This window comes from Oncorhynchus keta, chromosome 18 (genome assembly GCF_023373465.1).
Source record: "Oncorhynchus keta strain PuntledgeMale-10-30-2019 chromosome 18, Oket_V2, whole genome shotgun sequence".
Taxonomy (NCBI): domain Eukaryota; kingdom Metazoa; phylum Chordata; class Actinopteri; order Salmoniformes; family Salmonidae; genus Oncorhynchus; species Oncorhynchus keta.
In genome coordinates, this window is record NC_068438.1 from 9517251 (window position 1) to 9534768 (window position 17518).

General features: G+C 46.1%; 2 protein-coding genes across 3 annotated transcripts in view; one reads left to right on the top strand and one right to left on the bottom strand.

The window, feature by feature from the left end:
* LOC127908614 (uncharacterized) overlaps positions 1-17518 on the bottom strand; it is a 78366-nt gene that overhangs the window by 43777 nt on the left and 17071 nt on the right. The window lies entirely within an intron of this gene.
* Positions 1-17518, top strand: part of LOC118397205 (mitochondrial import inner membrane translocase subunit TIM50) — a 28566-nt gene that overhangs the window by 8876 nt on the left and 2172 nt on the right. Inside the window, exons 4-8 of one of the 2 annotated variants that reach the window (XM_035791737.2) lie at positions 4003-4024; positions 9469-9527; positions 10436-10555; positions 11318-11422; positions 12564-12662. In XM_035791737.2, coding sequence (XP_035647630.1) covers positions 4003-4024; positions 9469-9527; positions 10436-10555; positions 11318-11422; positions 12564-12662 — 405 coding nt within the window. The remainder of the gene's footprint in view (positions 1-4002; positions 4025-9468; positions 9528-10435; positions 10556-11317; positions 11423-12563; positions 12663-17518) is intronic. The other variant, XM_035791739.2, reaches the window with a different exon arrangement.

A 17518-nucleotide genomic window follows, 5' to 3' on the forward strand; every position in this document is an offset into this window, starting at 1 on the left:
ATATAGAATATTTGTGGGCAGAACTGAAAAAGCGTGTGCAAGCAAGGAGGCCTACAAACCTGACTCGGTTACAACAGCTCTGTCAGAAGAAATAGGCCAAAATTCGCCCAAATTATTGTGGGAAGCTTGTGGAAGGCTACCAAAAACATTTGACCCAAGGTAAACAATTTTTAAAGGCAATGCTACCAAATACACTCAATTAGTATGTAAACTCCTGACCCACTGGGAATGTGAAATAAATTATTTCTATTATTCTGACATTTCACATTCTTAGGATCAACACTTTATTTATCTGACCGAAGATGGAATTTTTGGTAGTCAAAGGATTGAATGTCAGGAATTGTGAAACTGAGTTTAAATGTATTTGGCTAGGGCCTCCCGGGTGGCGCAGTGGTTAAGGGTGCTGTACTGCAGCGCCAGCTGTGACATCAGAGTCTCTGGGTTCGCGCCCAGGCTCTGTCGTAACCGGCTGCGACTGGGAGGTCCGTGGGGCGACGCACAATTGGCCGAGCGTCGCCCGGGTTAGTGTCGCACAATTGGCCGAGCGTCGCCCAGGTGCACAGTGTTTCCTCCGGCGCATTGGTGCGGCTGGCTTCCGGGTTGGATGCGCACTGTGGTAAGCAGTGCGGCTTGGTTGGGTTGTGTATCGGAGGACGCATGACTTTCAACCTTCGTCTCTCCCGATCCCGTACGGGAGTTGTAGCGATGAGACAAGATAGTAGCTACTACAACAATTGGATACAATGAAATTGGGGAGAAAAAGGGGTATAATTAAATTTTAAAAAACATGTATTTGGCATGTATTTTACATGTATATGTAAACTTCCAACTGGTAGCTCTTTTTGAGAGTGCTAGTTCCATGAATTATAAAATCGGGGACAGGGCATGGCAATAAGGTCAGTTCATTGATAATAATTTGTTTATGAATTTCAACTAATGTACTGAACTGACTCCCAACCCTGACTAGCTTTAGCGTACGTTACACTTGGTTTAGGTGAAGGTGAAGCTGGACACGATGTACTAGACATTACTGACATAGGAGTTGATACTAGAGGTCGACCGGAATGGACGATTAATTAGGGCCGATTTCAAGTTTTCATAACAATCGGAAATCGGTATTTTTGGGTGCCGATTTTCCTAATTTTTTTTTTTTTTTACACCTTTTATTTACCCAGGCAATTCAGTTAAGAACACATTCTTATTTTCAATGACGGCCAAGGAACGGTGGGTTAACTGCCTGTTCAGGGGCAGAAAGACAGATTTTCACCTTGTCAGCTCGAGGGATCCAATCTTGCGACCTTACAGTTAACTAGTCCAACGCAATAACGACCTGCCTCTCTCTCGTTGCACTCCACAAGGAAGTAAGTTGCTAGCTAGCATTAAACTTATCTTATAAAACAATCATCACTAGTTAACTACACATGGTTGATGATATCACTAGATATTATCTAGCGTGTCCTGTGTTGCATATAATCTGACTGAGCATACAAGCATCTAAGTATCTGACTGAGCGGTGGTAGGCAGAAGCAGGTGTGTAAACATTCATTCAAACAGCACTTTCGTGCGTTTTGCCAGCAGCTCTTCCTTGTGCGCCAAGCATTGCGATGTTTATGACTTCAAACCTATCAACTCCTGAGATGAGGCTGGTGTGACCGAAGTGAAATGGCTGGCTAGTTAGCGCACGCTAATAGCGTTTCAAACTTCACTCGCTCTGAGCCTTGGTGGTTGTTTCCCTTGCTCTGCATGGGTAACGCTGCTTCGATGTGGTGGCTGTGGTCGTTGTGTTGCTGGTTCGAGCCCAGGGAGGAGCGAGGAGAGGGACAGAAGCTATACTGTTACACTGGCAATACTAAAGTGCCTATAAGAACATCCAATAGTCAAAGGTTAATGAAATACAAATGGTATAAAGGGAAATAGTCCTATAATAACTGCAAGCTAAAACTTATTACCTGGGAATATTGAAGACTCATGTTAAAAGGAACCACCAGTTTTCTGAGCAAGGAAAACTGAAACAATAGCTTTCTTACATGGCACATATTACACCTTTACGTTCTCCTCAACACTGTTTTTGCATTATTTAAACCAAATTGAACATGTTTCATTATCTACTTGAGGCTAAATTATTTTATTGATGTATTATATTAAGTTAACTTATTTTAATTCATTATTATTGTAATTGTGATTTTTATATCAGCAGATTTTTTTATTTTTTTATTTTTATCGGTATCGGTATCGGCTTTTTTGGTCCTCCAATAATTGGTATCGGTACCGACGTTGAAAAATTATAATCAGTCGACCTCCTAAGCTACTCTCTGACTGAGATCTCTAGTCTGAGTGCTTTAAATTCCAAGGTTGGCTGCCAGCAAAGAATCTCTTGGGCTCTACACAGTCTACGCAAACGGAGCCAACAGAGGTTCGTTTGCATGGCCCACTACGTAGTTCTACGTACATTTGTGCAGCTGAATTTTTGCCACGTAATGCAAACAAACCTCCGTAGACGCCGTTTGCATAGACTGTTGACCTCTTTAGGACAAGTGAAAAGGATGTTTTCCCAGTCATTCTCCTTACACAGCCACAAGAGGGCACACTAGGCTGTCATCGTGGCTGTGTACCTTTCTCCCCATTGGCCCATTACCTTACCTTTGCCCTAATATAGAGGTTTACCTGGCACATTATAAAATGAATCGAATGTAACATAATTGGGAAATAAGTCTCTATAGATAACTGCTTATCTAAATCATGTACAGTGTCAGTGATCAAATGATGTACATTATATAAGGGAAACTCCTTATAACCATTCACAGGCAGCAGGGGGCGTAGTTGTGTAGTCTGTCTCCAACTACTGCAACCCCCTCAGGTCAGCCTTGTTTGGGAGGAAGGGGTGTTGAGAAGGGGGATAAAACAGCTCCAGCCCACAACCTCTGTTCCCATGTGTTGGCCCCAGCGTGCAGCATGTGGTGGCCCCCCGGCTGGTTCTCTCTTGCTGGGCAGGCAGGCAGACCCCCAGGTGGCAGATGCAGCTGAATATTCATCAGCTGGGAGATTTAATTTGTCTGGTAATTGGTGGGCTTGTGTGGAGCGCTGCTGAAAGTGTCACCACGAGGGAGGGGCCAGGGGAGGGCTACACATTGGCATGACTGCACATAACGCACAGAGACATGCAACAGCGCCCCGGTTCAATATACTGGATATTATTACACACTACACACAGATGCTGGGCTGTCCAGGTGGAGAGTAGAACATAAGTGGTTTGGACGGTCTTGGTGTCTGTGCTCTCAAGGAGAAAATTGCTTTTTTTTTTTTTTAACTTTGGTACCTTAGTCTCTGCCTAAGAACTGTTAAGACTTTGTGAAGCATTGGTACAGATCTTCTGTTCAGTTTAGATCAGTCTGTCCCTGGGCCAAAACCGGTCCACAAGTGATTTAGGGCCTGTCAAATCAGCAGGAATTCAACTAAAAACTAGTTTATTTTAGGAAAACTATTCCCAAGTATCCCCATAAAAAAAAAGATGTGATCTTGTCTCAATGTGTTCAAGGTATGAAATTGTTATTTACAGATACAAAATCTCATTTTGTGCTTGCAGTGTACAAATGTGTTATTTTCTGACCCCCCCTGGCCATTTTTTGCTGACAAAAATCGAACCGTGTCTGAATCTATAGCCTACCCCTGGTTTAGATGCATAGGCGAGATTAAATGGTAACTAGCTTGGATGGCTATCAACTTCAATAAAGGAATATTCGGTAGTATTTGAGAGGTGTTGTGGCTGTTTGGACCCCGCCGAATTGTCTGACACTGACGTTTGAACGTCAACACAACCACAAAATGTCATGTTATTTACCTTGTGCATTTGCCATATATTGTCAATCATGTGAAGAGTTTTTCTGTCAACAGTACCATCTGATTGACACATACCTGGCAATCACGCAAGTGTGTGTGTGTGTGTGTGTGTGTGTGTGTGAAGTGGACCGTTTCTCACTTTCCTCCTTCGGTCTTCTCTTTCAGATTCCAGATCAGTTTGACAATGGTGAGTTGTTTCCCCAATGACTGACGCCACCTGTGGTATTCGGTCGAATCCATAAGGTGTTTTGGAGAAGTTTTCTTTTCTCAAAGTTTAGTTAGCTTTGAGATCAGTGTTTTTATTTTGGTGTCTGAGGCTTTTGACACACCTGTGTTCCAACATCTGCTCCTGGGCTATAAAAGGATCTCACATTACATCAGTTGTGTTTTATAGCTGAAGTAAAGGTAAAGACTACATAAACATGGAATAACAAAGCTCAGACAGCTGTTGGTGGTTAACTTGTGAAGTCTTAGCCCTGTTGTTTACAGTTCCCTTAGATTTGTCTATATAAAAAAAAATGAGCGAGCTTGTGGGCTGTTTGTTTGACCTCTAACAATCTAATACCCAACATCCATACCATGTTCACAACACCCTCCACCCATTCATTGACAGTGGTTCGGATGAGGCCCCCCCCTCCCCTCTAACTTGCCTTTTCTGCTGTCAGCCTAGGATTGCGAGCAGGAAGGGGGTTGTATGAGCGATCAAACCCACTGAGAAATGCCACCTTGCAGGGGTCCCACACCCAATGCACAGGCAATGCCAACCACCCCCCTTTGTGTGTGTGACTACCACCCTGTACCCCTCCATATGCCCCTCAGTTATCCCTATAAACTGCCAGGCTGACAACCTGGTGGAAAGGGTCTCATGACAAGACCAACACAAAGGAAAATAGAAATGACATTGTGTTTCTCCATTTTTGTAAATTTTTTAATTGTTACAAACCGTTGGTTGCCCCAATAGATTAGTAGTCCTAGATGTCTGTCTGGTATTTTCATTCTCTGAGCGCACGTTTGGCCAGTGTGGAGCTGAGAGGGAATGTGTAGCATTTTGATAGGACTGGCTATTGAAATGACAGGAGGGCAAAGCAGGGGTACTGAGTAGCGAGGTGCCTCCCTCCCTGCTTCAAAGCTATGCTAATGCCTGGGACAGCTGTGGCCCTTTCTAAAAAATCTGATAGGACATGGGGAAGTCTCCTCCTTAAACACGTAACAATGTTATACAAATAATTACTTAATTCCTCACAATGTCACGCTCCCCACAATGTCACGCTCCCCAAAGTCCACTACGTCTGTCTCTATCTGGGAACGTTGCTGCGTCTCTTTATTACCTTAGTACCCAGAGTGCTCCTACAGCTGCTGTTATTGGCCAGCCCAAATGCACCCACAGCGTTCAATACCCCTAATGAAGGCCTGAGGAGGAGCCCTTGGAGGAGTGTAGAGGGATCATTCCAGCCCACTGCCCATGTGTCCCTCCAACCCAATTTGTAGAATGCAAGTGGTGGTGGGGGGGGGGGGCAGCCTGGATGCCTCCACCGGATGGGTCCTCAGGGACCTGGGGCGTTGAGGTCTAGCCTGCAAACAGACATGCTTATGAGACCCGTGTCGCCATGCCAAGTGATGGTATTCAGAGCACCGGCATTTTGCTGAGGAGCGTTGGACGCTGTGACTGTGAGCTCCCCAAAAAGCACCCTGTTGAGGCCACACTGTGGTGTGTGACATGCAGGACTGCTTTCAAAATACTCACTGAGGTTGGAAGGTGTTGCTTTCTCCTAATGTGTACTGTGGATCTAAGAAACGGTCTTGATGCAGTATGTAATCAATCGGTACACACACCAGATGTTTAGGGGGAGGGGGAAAAATGTATTGCTTTAATCTTTAAGCACTATTATTAGGCTTAAATCACTGACTTGGAAGATATCATCTCTTTCTGTCCATTTTATCAGATCGATTCACCCTCTGTGTCCCAGTTAGTATCCCACAGCTAGAATCCTCAGAGCGTGTTTGGCTGTGAGTTGAGGGGCGGTTCTGTACGACCTCCATGTTTGCTCGCTCTGACAGAGACGTAAAGCCCCAAGGAGGATAAAGACCACCAGGGCTCCAACCAACCCAGCCTGCCTCCTGTACCTACTGACCCAACCAACAGCCTGTGTCCCTAAGCTGGGTTTTCTAACAGTGGCCTCCTGCCCCCACACCCCCTTACCCCCACTGCAAAGAGCGAGGCTGGACGACCGTTTGTCACGGCCCAAGAAAGAAGCGATTGACAGTGCAAGCCAAAAGCAAGAGCACCCTCCCCCCGGCCCCTGCCCAAAAAAAGAAAATGGGGAGAAGAAAGGCAATTGAGTAATAATGGCCTTAAGCAAACTAGCGGAGCATATGCCACCCCAGTCGAGGATTAAAGGAGGCCTTTGTTGTGTCCGGGTGCCCGGCCATCGATCTTTCTCGCTCTTCCTCCTTTCCTCCCTTGTTCCCTCCCTACTTCTCCCCTGTTTAAATTGACATCTCTCCCGAGAGCAACAGCCTTTCCACTGGCCATTAAGGCATGCCGCTATTGCACTGGCAAACAAGGTTCGGACGAGGCTGCCTGACCAGAGTGTTGCTGCTTGTTAAAGCCTACTTTTCTGGCCTTCCTTTCAGTCAATATCGGTCCAAACTGTGGAAACGGACTGCTTTGTTTTTGCGATAACGGGGGTTCTGCTTTTGATGAGACTGAATTTGATCAGTCATAATGACAGCCAACTGTTACCAATGGAGGTAGCTTCCCCACCTCACTCATCATTGGAGGACCCACTGTGGCCTGGCTGACAAATATTAATCTCCTCACCATCCTTTTCCTGTCATCCTCCTTTCAATCTCATCCCTCCACTACTATCCCCCATTTGCGCACACATACTCGTATGCATACACATGCCTCTGCAACCCCCGTCCCTCTGCGGGGGTGTAACGATACCCAGCCTGGCTTGGCGCTCCCATGGGAGAGGTTTGTCAACGTGGTCGGTCACAGTCCCACGCTCTCTGGAAGAGTATGTACCTCCCAGGCCAGATAAAACAGGCATACGGGTTGGGGGGGGGCAGGTGTTTAACCAGGTCACCCACTCCCAGGCCTGCTGTTACTGGGCTGGGGGACCCAGAGGGGTTTGCCTGGTTAAACACATTGTGGCTGCAGGTAGGCCAGACACTATAGGCTCAGAGACCTACTCCAGGTTTCTCACTCCCTCTCTGTCCCAAATGACTTCACATACCAGAGTCACCTGGCTGCATGCTTTAGCTGAGTGGTAGCATTTGCCATGAATTTACTGAGATGTTATTTGTTGGGACCAATGCTGCAGTCTTAAAGCGGAAATCAGCCATAGAGACACAGCTTTTTAACAAACCAGGGAGACTGCTAAGGGATGGGGCTGGAGAAATGTAACCACTCAAATTCAGCTATGGATGCAAGGACTAACCATTCATGCTATTCAAATCAGCCTCAAAACATAGTATTAACCATGTCGTGTTTGACATTTTCTGATATGCCACACTAGTCAGGTAAATGGATTAGCTTGGCATTTCTCCTGTTGACAGGGATGTAAACACATTTTTTTGCACAACGTTTGAGATAAATAAGATTTTTGTGCATATGGAACATTTCTGGGATCTTTTATTTTCAGCTCTTGAAACATGGAACCAACACTTTACATGTTGCGTTTTATTTTTGTTTTTTGTATGTAGCAACTTCTGATTGCCCCTTTTTTTAAATTGTCATTTGTTAGGACTGCAGCTGTGTACATTCTACCACCACCAGAGTTGGCTTGAGTCAGTCAAGAGTTTGGACACACCTACCCATTCCAGGGTTGTTGTTTTGTTTTTTACTATTTTCTACATTGTATATAGTGAAGACATCAAAACTATGAAATGACACACACAGAATCTTGTAGTAACCCAAAAAGGGTTAAACAAATCAAAATATATTTGAGATTCTTCAAAGTAGCCCCTCTTTGCCTTGACAGCTTTGCACACTCTTAGCATTCTCTCAACCAGCTTCATGAAGTAGTCAAATGGAATGCATTTCAATCAACAGGTGTGCCTTCTTAAAGGTTAATTTGTGGACTCTCCTTAATGTGTTTGAGCCAATCTGTTGTGACATGGTAGGGTGGTATACATAAGATGGCCCTGTTTGGTAAAAGACCAAGTCCATATTATGGCATGAGCAACTCAAATAAGCAAGATAAATGAGTCCATCATTACTTTAAGACATGCAGGTCAGTCAATCAGGAACATTTCAAGAACTTTGAAAGTTTCTTCAAGTGCAGTTGCAACAACCATCAAGCGCGAAGATGAAACATGAGGACTGCCACAGGATAGGAAGATCCAGAGTTACCTCTGCTGCTGAGGATAAGTTCATTAGTCACAAGCCTCCAGAAATTGCAGCCCAAATAAATGCTTTACATTGTTCAAGTAACAGACACATCTCAACATCAACTGTTCAGAGGAGACTATGTGAATCAGGCCTTTGTGGTTGAATTGCCGAAAAGAAACCACTACTAAAGGACCTAAATAAGAAGAGACCTGCTTGGGCCAAGAAACGCATGCAATGGACATTAGAACGGTTGAAATCTGTCCTTTGGTCTGATGAGTCCAAATTTGAGATTTTTGGCTTGAACCGCTGTATCTTTGTGCGATGCAGAGTAGGTGAACGGATGATCTCCGCATGTGTGGTTCCCACCCTGAAGCATGGAGGAGTTGTGGGGTGCTTTGCTTGTGACGCTGTCAGTGATTTATTTAGAATTCAAGGCACACTTAACCAGCATGGCTACCACAGCATTCTGCAGCGATACGCCATCCCACTGTGCTTAGTGGGACTATCAGGACAATGACCCAACACACCTCCAGGCTGTGTAAGGGCTATTTGACCAAGAGTGATGGAGTGCTGCATCAGATGACCTGGCCTCCACAATCACCTGACCTCAAATCTTATTTATATATATATATAGCCCTTTGTACATCAGCTAATATCTCAAAGTGCTGTACAGAAACCCAGCCTAAAACCCCAAACAGCAAGCAACGCAGGTGTAGAAGCACGGTGGCTAGGAAAAACTCCCTAGAAAGGCCAAAACCTAGGAAGAAACCTAGAGAGGAACCAGGCTATGTGGGGTGGCCAGTCCTCTTCTGGCTGTGCCGGGTGGAGATTATAACAGAACATGGCCAAGATGTTCAAATGTTCATAAATGACCAGCATGGTCAAATAATAATCACAGACCTCAACCCAATTGAGATGGCTTGGGAAGAGTTGGGCCGCAGAGTGAAGGAAAAGCAGCCAAAAAGTGCTCAGCATATGTGGGAACATCTTCAAGACTGTTGGAAAGCATACCTCGTGAAGCTGGTTGAGAAATGCCAAACTGTCGTCAAGGCAAAGGTTGGCTACTTTGAAGAATCTCAAATATAAAATATTTTGATTTAAACTGTTTTTGTGTACTATATGTTATTTCATAGTTTGGATGTCTTCATTATTATTCTACAATGTAGAAAATTGTCAAAATAATAGCCCAAGGGGAGTTTGTCCACGTACACGAAGTGTTCAGTCTTGAGTATGGTGTGTTGAGAAATGATGCTCACTCCACAATGTTTACAGTTGACATTTTATCTCTCTTACAGACACCCCGGTTATCCAACAGTTGAGAAGGACGTTCAAGTATTTCCAAGACTACAGACAGGTGGGTGATGATAAATAAACACAAAACAGAAGAAACGGTTTCTGACACTCCCACTGTTCAATGTAGCCTGATCAATGGATTGTTCCACTCTAGTCAGCCTTTTCCTCCGAGGCCTGGGGGTGTTTGTTTCAGGGAGGTAGAATAGAAGGTCCTTGTCCATTAAACTCCTGGGTTTAACCGCTGGTTTGGGATATTTATACTTGGTGAGACTGAGAGCCATGTTAGGTCTCTTATCTGTCTGTCTTTACTGAAGCAGAGGCAGGTGCAGCCACACCGCTTCGAGCAGGAAGGCGCCTCTGCATTAGCCTGCAGCTGCTGTTCCGTTAGACCCCTCTCAACACATACACACACAAATCCATCTCCCTCGTAGGTCTTTGATCTCTTCAATGGAGCATGAACAGCCCCCTGTCTCCGTGTGTGTGTGGATACACATGTGCGCACACCCTTTCCTCCCTGTGTTTCGACAACACACCTCCCCCCCTCGTCCTCCCTGCCCTTGGGTCTCCTGAACATGTCAGTTCTCTCTTCCACGTGTCCCATTTCCCTCTTGCAGCTGGTTCTTACAGGATTATGGCTTTATGGGGTTTGTGGTGATGAGGCCAGTAAACAAACTAAGGAAGCTCTAATGTTCCTGCATTCCCACATAAGCAGCCAAATACAATCTCCTCCAATTTTACTACGGCGAGCCGGGAGAGGAAAAACATCTAATGAATGAGCTGAAGTGTTAAGGGGATAGGCCTCGTTCACCACAAAATACAAATGGCATACTTAAAAAAAAAAATGTTTTAAAAATGTAATCGAGCTTGGCTGTTGTCAATTGACCCACGTAGTTCTGATGTGCCTCTTGCTCTTCTCACCGCAGCATTGTTATTGTATAGTTGTGTGATGTCATGTCTGTGTGTCCCCAGATGATCATTGAGCCCACGAGCCCCAAGCTACTTCCTGACCCCCTGAGGGAGCCCTACTACCAGCCTCCTTACACCCTGGTCCTGGAGCTCACAGACGTCCTGCTGCACCCCGAGTGGTCGGTACGTACCACCCCTTTCCTCCCCAACACCACCTCACCCACCACCTTACATCCTGGCACCCCCCCAGTTCCTCTGTGTGTGGGTCGCTGGGGGCCCACCACCTGTCTACCTCCACTATCTGTAAAGACCCCCCTTCTCCTCACACATTACCTGTGGCTTCCACCTGGCCCCCCTCAGAGCCTGTCCCAACCCTTACTCTAACACCACCTCCCACCTGGCCCTCTACCTGAGACCCTCCCTACTCCCCCTTACCTGAGTGGTCTCCATGCCCGCTCCCCCTACGAGTGCCAGACAGGTGGGGCGCGGCCGTAACCCGACACCTGCCCTCAGCAGACAGCCGCCTGGCGGCCCTGCACGCAGAGCCTTTGATTTCTGAAGAAAAGACCAGTGGCTTTTTGTGTTAACACAGGCCTGCACCCAGGAGGTCGTCCAAAGGCTTCATCTGCCATAAACTGCTCCGTTTAGGCTGTCGAAAAAGATAAATGTATGCCTGTAAATATACCACTTTATAACCTGACAGACTAATGAATCATTCACTGGTTGTGTGCATTTATATGGATTGGATAGTGTCTGTCGAAAAAATAAAAATGTTACCCTAAATATAATAAACTGATTTGAAATGGATTATTCACTGACTATTTTTGTGGAAAGCTTTCAGTGAGTGTTATATCCATAAGGAATGTATCCCATTGCTGTTGGGAGTTGTTAGTATGTCTTTAAGCAGGTGAGGCAAACTGGTTTGTTCTCCGGTCCTCCCCACAGCTGGCTACAGGCTGGCGCTTCAAGAAGAGGCCAGGCATCGACTACCTGTTCCAGCAGCTAGCCCCTCTCTACGAGATAGTCATCTTCACTGCTGAAACAGGCATGGTGAGTGACATGACTGAATGCTTTTCTGGCGTGGGCCAATGATGACTTGCAAGATCTTGTCACGCCATTATTGTACCGTGATGGTTTCAAGTACAACTTTGCAAGTCCTACGTTTTACGAATGCTCTTCTTTGAGATGGAATTTTCCATAAATCCCCACCCATCTTTCTGTACCTCTTGTGGCAATCAACATTGCAAATCTATAGGTGTTGCAACGTAACACATTAACTGCTGAAATAAGTCACATGCCACATGAAGCATTTTGGATTGGTTAAGGCACAGACCTGCCTGCCTCACTTACCTAACAGTCATCTGCGGCAGCCTCCCTCTGCCACAGCCAATCAGGGCTGCTCTTACCGCCTGGTGTAGCTTAGCACGTTTGTGAACGCACACTGCACCTGTCACCTCCCCCTACAGGTCTCCCCTGTAGACCTTTTGTTCTAATGGACAATGACCCACCCCCAAAAACAAATGTGTTTTGTCACTCCAAACTAGCACTGTTGACAATTCTTGATCTCAAACAACATCCCTAGTGTTGTTGCGTTTGACTGTTTTTTGTTGTTTTGGCACCAATATGCCTCGCCCCTGTTTGTCCTAATTACATACGTCTTGGCCAACAGGCGGGCTCAGAACGGTATGCCTTTTGGGCTGCAAATACCCCTTTTATTTATGCAAACATTTTCTATGCAAATGAGCCATGCTCTGCTCAGGGTCTAATTGGTTCCTTGTTTAGGGACTGTTTTGTTTTCTCTGGGTGAAGGTCAGCCTTAGTGTTGTGGTGACCTGCAGCAGTGACCGTGCCAAGTCAAACTGAAGCCTGGTCTGTACCTCCGCTAGCTGCAGATTGCCCTACGGAGTATGGATCATTAACCCATCAAGGTTTCCTGGGCTTCACATTGGCCCATGTATTCTCCCCCTGCCCACTGCGGTAGTGCTGACTAAGCCATGTAGTTCTAAGAGAAGCTGTCTCTTTTAGATTTTGAAGTGCGATTTTTATGAGCAGCAGCCAGGGAACTAGAACCTGACGACACCATCCTAGGTCTGTCACTATCCTCAGCCCAACTCTAGCCATGTAACCGATGGCCGTCATGCATATGCATCTCTCGTGTCAACGCTGTGTGATGTGGGTTCTCTCTCACCAGACGGCGTACCCTCTGATTGACAGCATCGACCCCCAGGGCTTTGTCATGTACCGCCTCTTCAGAGACGCCACGCGTTACATGGAGGGACATCACGTCAAGGTAAACAAGTTGTCAGGCTGACCTTCCGCCACTGTGTGTGTGTACTGTTGTTTTTATGTACACTGCAGAAGCCTCCAATAACACAGAATTACGTGAATTGAATGTCCTCCATGTTTCTGAATTTAAAACAGACATGTCATGTTGTGTAAAAGCCATAGTTGTTTAGACAAATGCCCTGTTTGTCATTTATTTTGGATATACCTGTGTGTATGCTCTCCCTCTCTCGGTCTCCGTTGTTTTCTAAGACATGAGTTGAGTTTAAGACTCAGAAGTTAGTGTGCTCCTTTTCAACCCTGCTCCTTTTGGGCCATGCACCCCGGCCCAGAACACCTGGTGCGCCCCTCTCCACTGTGACCCAATGGTGCTGTACCCCCCCTTCTGGGCCTCATTAACCTTATGCCCCCCCCTCCCCCTCTCTCCAACAGCCGGAGTCCGTCTACATGCATGACTGGAGTACAATAGTGTCAACTCTGATAAACTAACTTGTCATTCGAGAGAACCTCTAAGGCAATACTGTATAAGCTGGATACTGTTGCTTTAATCATGTCGCCTGGCATCTTAAATGGCTGTATATTACGAGCTGTATCAGAGCTGACTGTAACATGCCTAGCCTACATCACCATGTTTCAATGGAGTGCTTTTGTAATGCATGGGAAACTAATTTGGCCTGGTAGCAAATGTGTGGTTATGGTCCCGGCGTAGCGGGGTATAGGTAGGTATACCTTCTTGTGAGGATGCATGGCTGTGTATTATTCATGGAGGTCAGTTCTTTCCATGTTAATCACTTACTACTAAAACTCATATTCATCGGGAAACATGAATAGTTGATGAGGGTAACCTGCTACCCCCTGCTATACAGAGCTTGAATGTGTTTATTTGGTGATTAGTCATCCTGAGTCTAACGTTACATACAGGATCTTCCTCTCCTTCTGTGCACTCGCCTGAATTCACGTGTCTCCTGTCCTCCTCCCCTTCCGTTGGTGACTTTCTGCCCATCTCTGTCTCTCTCTTCACCCCCCCTCCCCTCCTGTCTCCCCTCCCTCGCCTTCCATCTGGCACGCTGAAAAGCAACCGGGAGGCAGAAAGGGAGTGAGGGAGCGAGAGAAAGGGAGGTCTGAATGGAGCAGAGTCCCCCGAGACCTCAGGCGTCTGTCCAATGGAGAATTTCGATGGTGTTGTGGCTGTGGTAGAATCAGCCATTGATGTTGACGACAAGTCCAAATTTGAGGGGTGAGATGTGCCCCCCGAAGACATAGGGCAGTTAGTGGAGGGCACGACCGTCTGCCACAGGTGAACCGACTGGGTGGAGTTGAACAAGACCGAGTGCTCCACCAAATTTTGAGTTTCAGAGATCAGTGTTTCTTTTCAGTTGAAGTTGTTTCATTCTCCATGGGAGTGTCAGATTTTAAGTAGTCATACTAGTGCACTGTGTTTGTTTACCTGCTCACCAAACTTGTGTGTATGTAACCCTACGAGAGGGGGTGTGTGTGGGTTGGACACATTCCTACTCCGGCTCGTAGCCTGTTGCTTTGTTAGGAGCGCACTGCTGCCTTGTGAAACCGGAGCCCTACCGTGCCTTTTAGGTGTTCATACCACTCGACTTATTCCAAATGTTTTACAGCCCGAGTTCAAAATGATTTCTACACACAATACCCCATAATGACAAAGTGAAAACATGTTTTTAGATATTTATTAAAAATGGAATATGGATGTCTAATCTACATAAGTATTCATTTGCACTTCACCTGGCGCTGTTACGTGTGGTGGCGCGATCCATGTGTTTTCACCCGTTGTGACATATTTATTCAAAACGTATTTTTTTCCCTGCCAAGAAGTTTCCTATCATTTGTTAAATCCTTTATTGTAGTAATGAATTCTTTAGTCATTTATTTCCATATTTAAAAAAACTTATTCAGTGTCATTGTATTATCGCCATCATATAAGCCAGATAGGCTTATCACATAAATCAAATTTATTTATATAGCCCTTCGTACATCAGCTGATATTGCAAAGTGCTGTACAGAAACCCAGCCTAAAACACCAAACAGCAAGCAATGCAGGTGTAGAAGCACAGTGGCTAGGAAAAACTCCCTAGAAAGGCAAAAACCTAGGAAGAAACTTGGAGAGGAACCAGGCTATGAGGAGTGGCCAGTCCTCTTCTCGCTGTGCCGGGTGGAGATTATAACAGAACATGGCCAAGATGTCAGTCAAAAAGATGGTGTCTTGTCCTGTTCCTGAAATCTGCTCCGACATTGACCTATTATAAACTGGGGGGTTTGAGCCCAGAATGCTGATTGGCTGATAGCCGTGGTATATCAGACCGTAATACCACTGGTTTGAAACAACATTTCATCTTTACTGCTCTAATTACATTGATAACCAGTTTATAATAGCAATAAGGCACCTTGGGGGTTGGTGGAATGTGGCCAATATACCACAGCTAAGGCTGTATCCAGGCACTCTGCGTTGCGTTGTGCATAAGAACAGCTCTTAGCTTTGGTATATTGACCATATACCACACCCCCTCTAGCCTTATTGCTTAATTATGACATAGCTAGGTTTTAAGTGTTAACAAATATTCACAGCCCTTAGTCAATAATTTGAAGAAGCACTTATTGACAGTGATCACAGCTTTCAGTCTTGTGCAAAGCTGATAGACATACCCATCTGGATTTGGGGATTTTTCTCAAGCTCTTAAGGTAGATGGGGAATGGCTGTGAACATCAATCTTAGTCTTTCCACAGAATTTCAATGGGATTCAAGTCTGGGCCACTCGAGGACTTTCACATTCTTGTTCTAAAGCCATTCCAGCGTTACTTTGGCTGTGTGCCTGGAGTCATTGTCCTGTTGGAACAAATCTTCGCCCCTGCCTGTTTGCATTCTGAAGCAGGTCCTCATCAAGAATTTGCCTGCATTTGTCTCCGTTCATTGTTCCCGCTATCCTTACCAGTCTCCCAGTACCTGCTGTAGAAAATTATTTATTTTTTCCCCCCCTTTCAACACAAGAACTTGTTCCCCAGATTTATGCCTCATCACAAATCTCTCTCTGATATCTACAGACAGTTCCTTGGTGTAGTTTCTGCTCTGACGTGCACTTTCAACTGTGGGACCTCATATAGACCGGTGTTTCTAAATCATGTACAAACAATAGCATTTGGAGTATCGTAGCAAAGGGCTGTGAATACTTCTGTAAATTAGATTTCTGTATTTCATTTGTAAAAATGTCTAAACATGTTTTTACTTTGTCATTATGGGGTATTGTCTTTTTAGATGGGTGAGAATCTCTCATGCTTTCAGAATGTAGGGTGCAAGACAAAATGTGGTTTAAGTCAAGGGGTATGAATACTTTCTGAAGCACTGTAGGCATCCCACGGCCAACTCAACTACACGTGTGCCAAACACATACTGTATTTAATCTAACTGAAATAATAAGCCATCATATAGGCTGACCAACTCTAAGGACAAACATCAATACATCGCTCTAACTCATTACTGCACCTAGGCTAATGTAGAAATGCACATCCGTCAATGTACACACACACACACATTCTCTTGGCGATTGGGCCCCGTCTCAGAAGGCTTATTTATTGGGAGTGAGGAGTGTTCTGGTTATTTCCTATACCCCTAAACACACACACTGTGGTCCCCTGCTTTGCCCTTTGCCAGGCTAGTCAGCAGCATCTCGGGGGGGGGGATCAAATGTATCAACCCATGGAGGTCTGGATTTGGATGCACACTCAAAATGAGTGGAAAACCACACTACAGGCTGATCCAACATTGATGTAATGTCCTTAAAACAAGTCAAAATTAGGCTCAGTAGTGTGTGTGGCCTCCACGTGCCTGTATGACCTCCCTACAACGCCTGGGCATGCTCCTGATGAGATGGCGGATGGTCTCCTGAGGGATCTCCTCCCAGACCTGGACTAAAGCATCCGCCAACTCCTTGACAGTCTGTTGGTGGATGGAGCGAGACATGATGTGCTCAATTGGATTCAGGTCTGGGGAACGGGCGGACCAGTCCATAGCATCAATGCCTTCCTCTTGCAGGAACTGCTGACACACTCCAGCCACATGAGGTCTAGCATTGTCTTGCATTAGGAGGAACCCAGGGCCAACCGCACCAGCATATGGTCTCACAAGGGGTCTGAGGATCTCAGCTCGGTACCTAATGGCAGTCAGGCTACCTCTGGCGAGCACATGGAGGGCTGTGCGGCCCCCCAAAGAAATGCCACCCCACACCATGACTGACCCACCGCCAAACCGGTCATGCTGGAGGATGTTGCAGGCAGCAGAACGTTCTCCACGGCATCTCCAGACTCTGTCACGTGCTCAGTGTGAACCTGCTTTCATCTGTGAAGAGCACAGGGCGCCAGTGGCGAATTTGCCGATCTTGGTGTTCTATGGCAAATGCTAAACATCCTGCACGGTGTTTGGCTGTAAAGCACAACCCCCACCTGTGGACATCGGGCCCTCATACCACCCCCATGGAGTCTGTTTCTGACCGTTTGAGCAGACACATGCACATTTGTGGCCTGCTGGAGGTTTTTTTGCAGGGCTCTGGCAGTGCTCCTCCTTGCACCAAGGCGGAGGTAGTGGTCCTGCTGCTGGGTTGTTGCCCTCCTACGGCCTCCTCCACGTCTCCTGATGTAGTGGCCTGTCTCCTGGTAGCGCCTCCCTGCGCTGGACACCTACGCTGACAGACACAGCAAACCTTCTTGCCACAGCTCGCATTGATGTGCCATCCTGGATGAGCTGCACTACCTGAGCCACTTGTATGGGTTGTAGACTCCGTCTCATGCTACCACTAGAGTGAAAGCACCACCAGCATTCAAAGGTGACCAAAACATCAGCCAGGA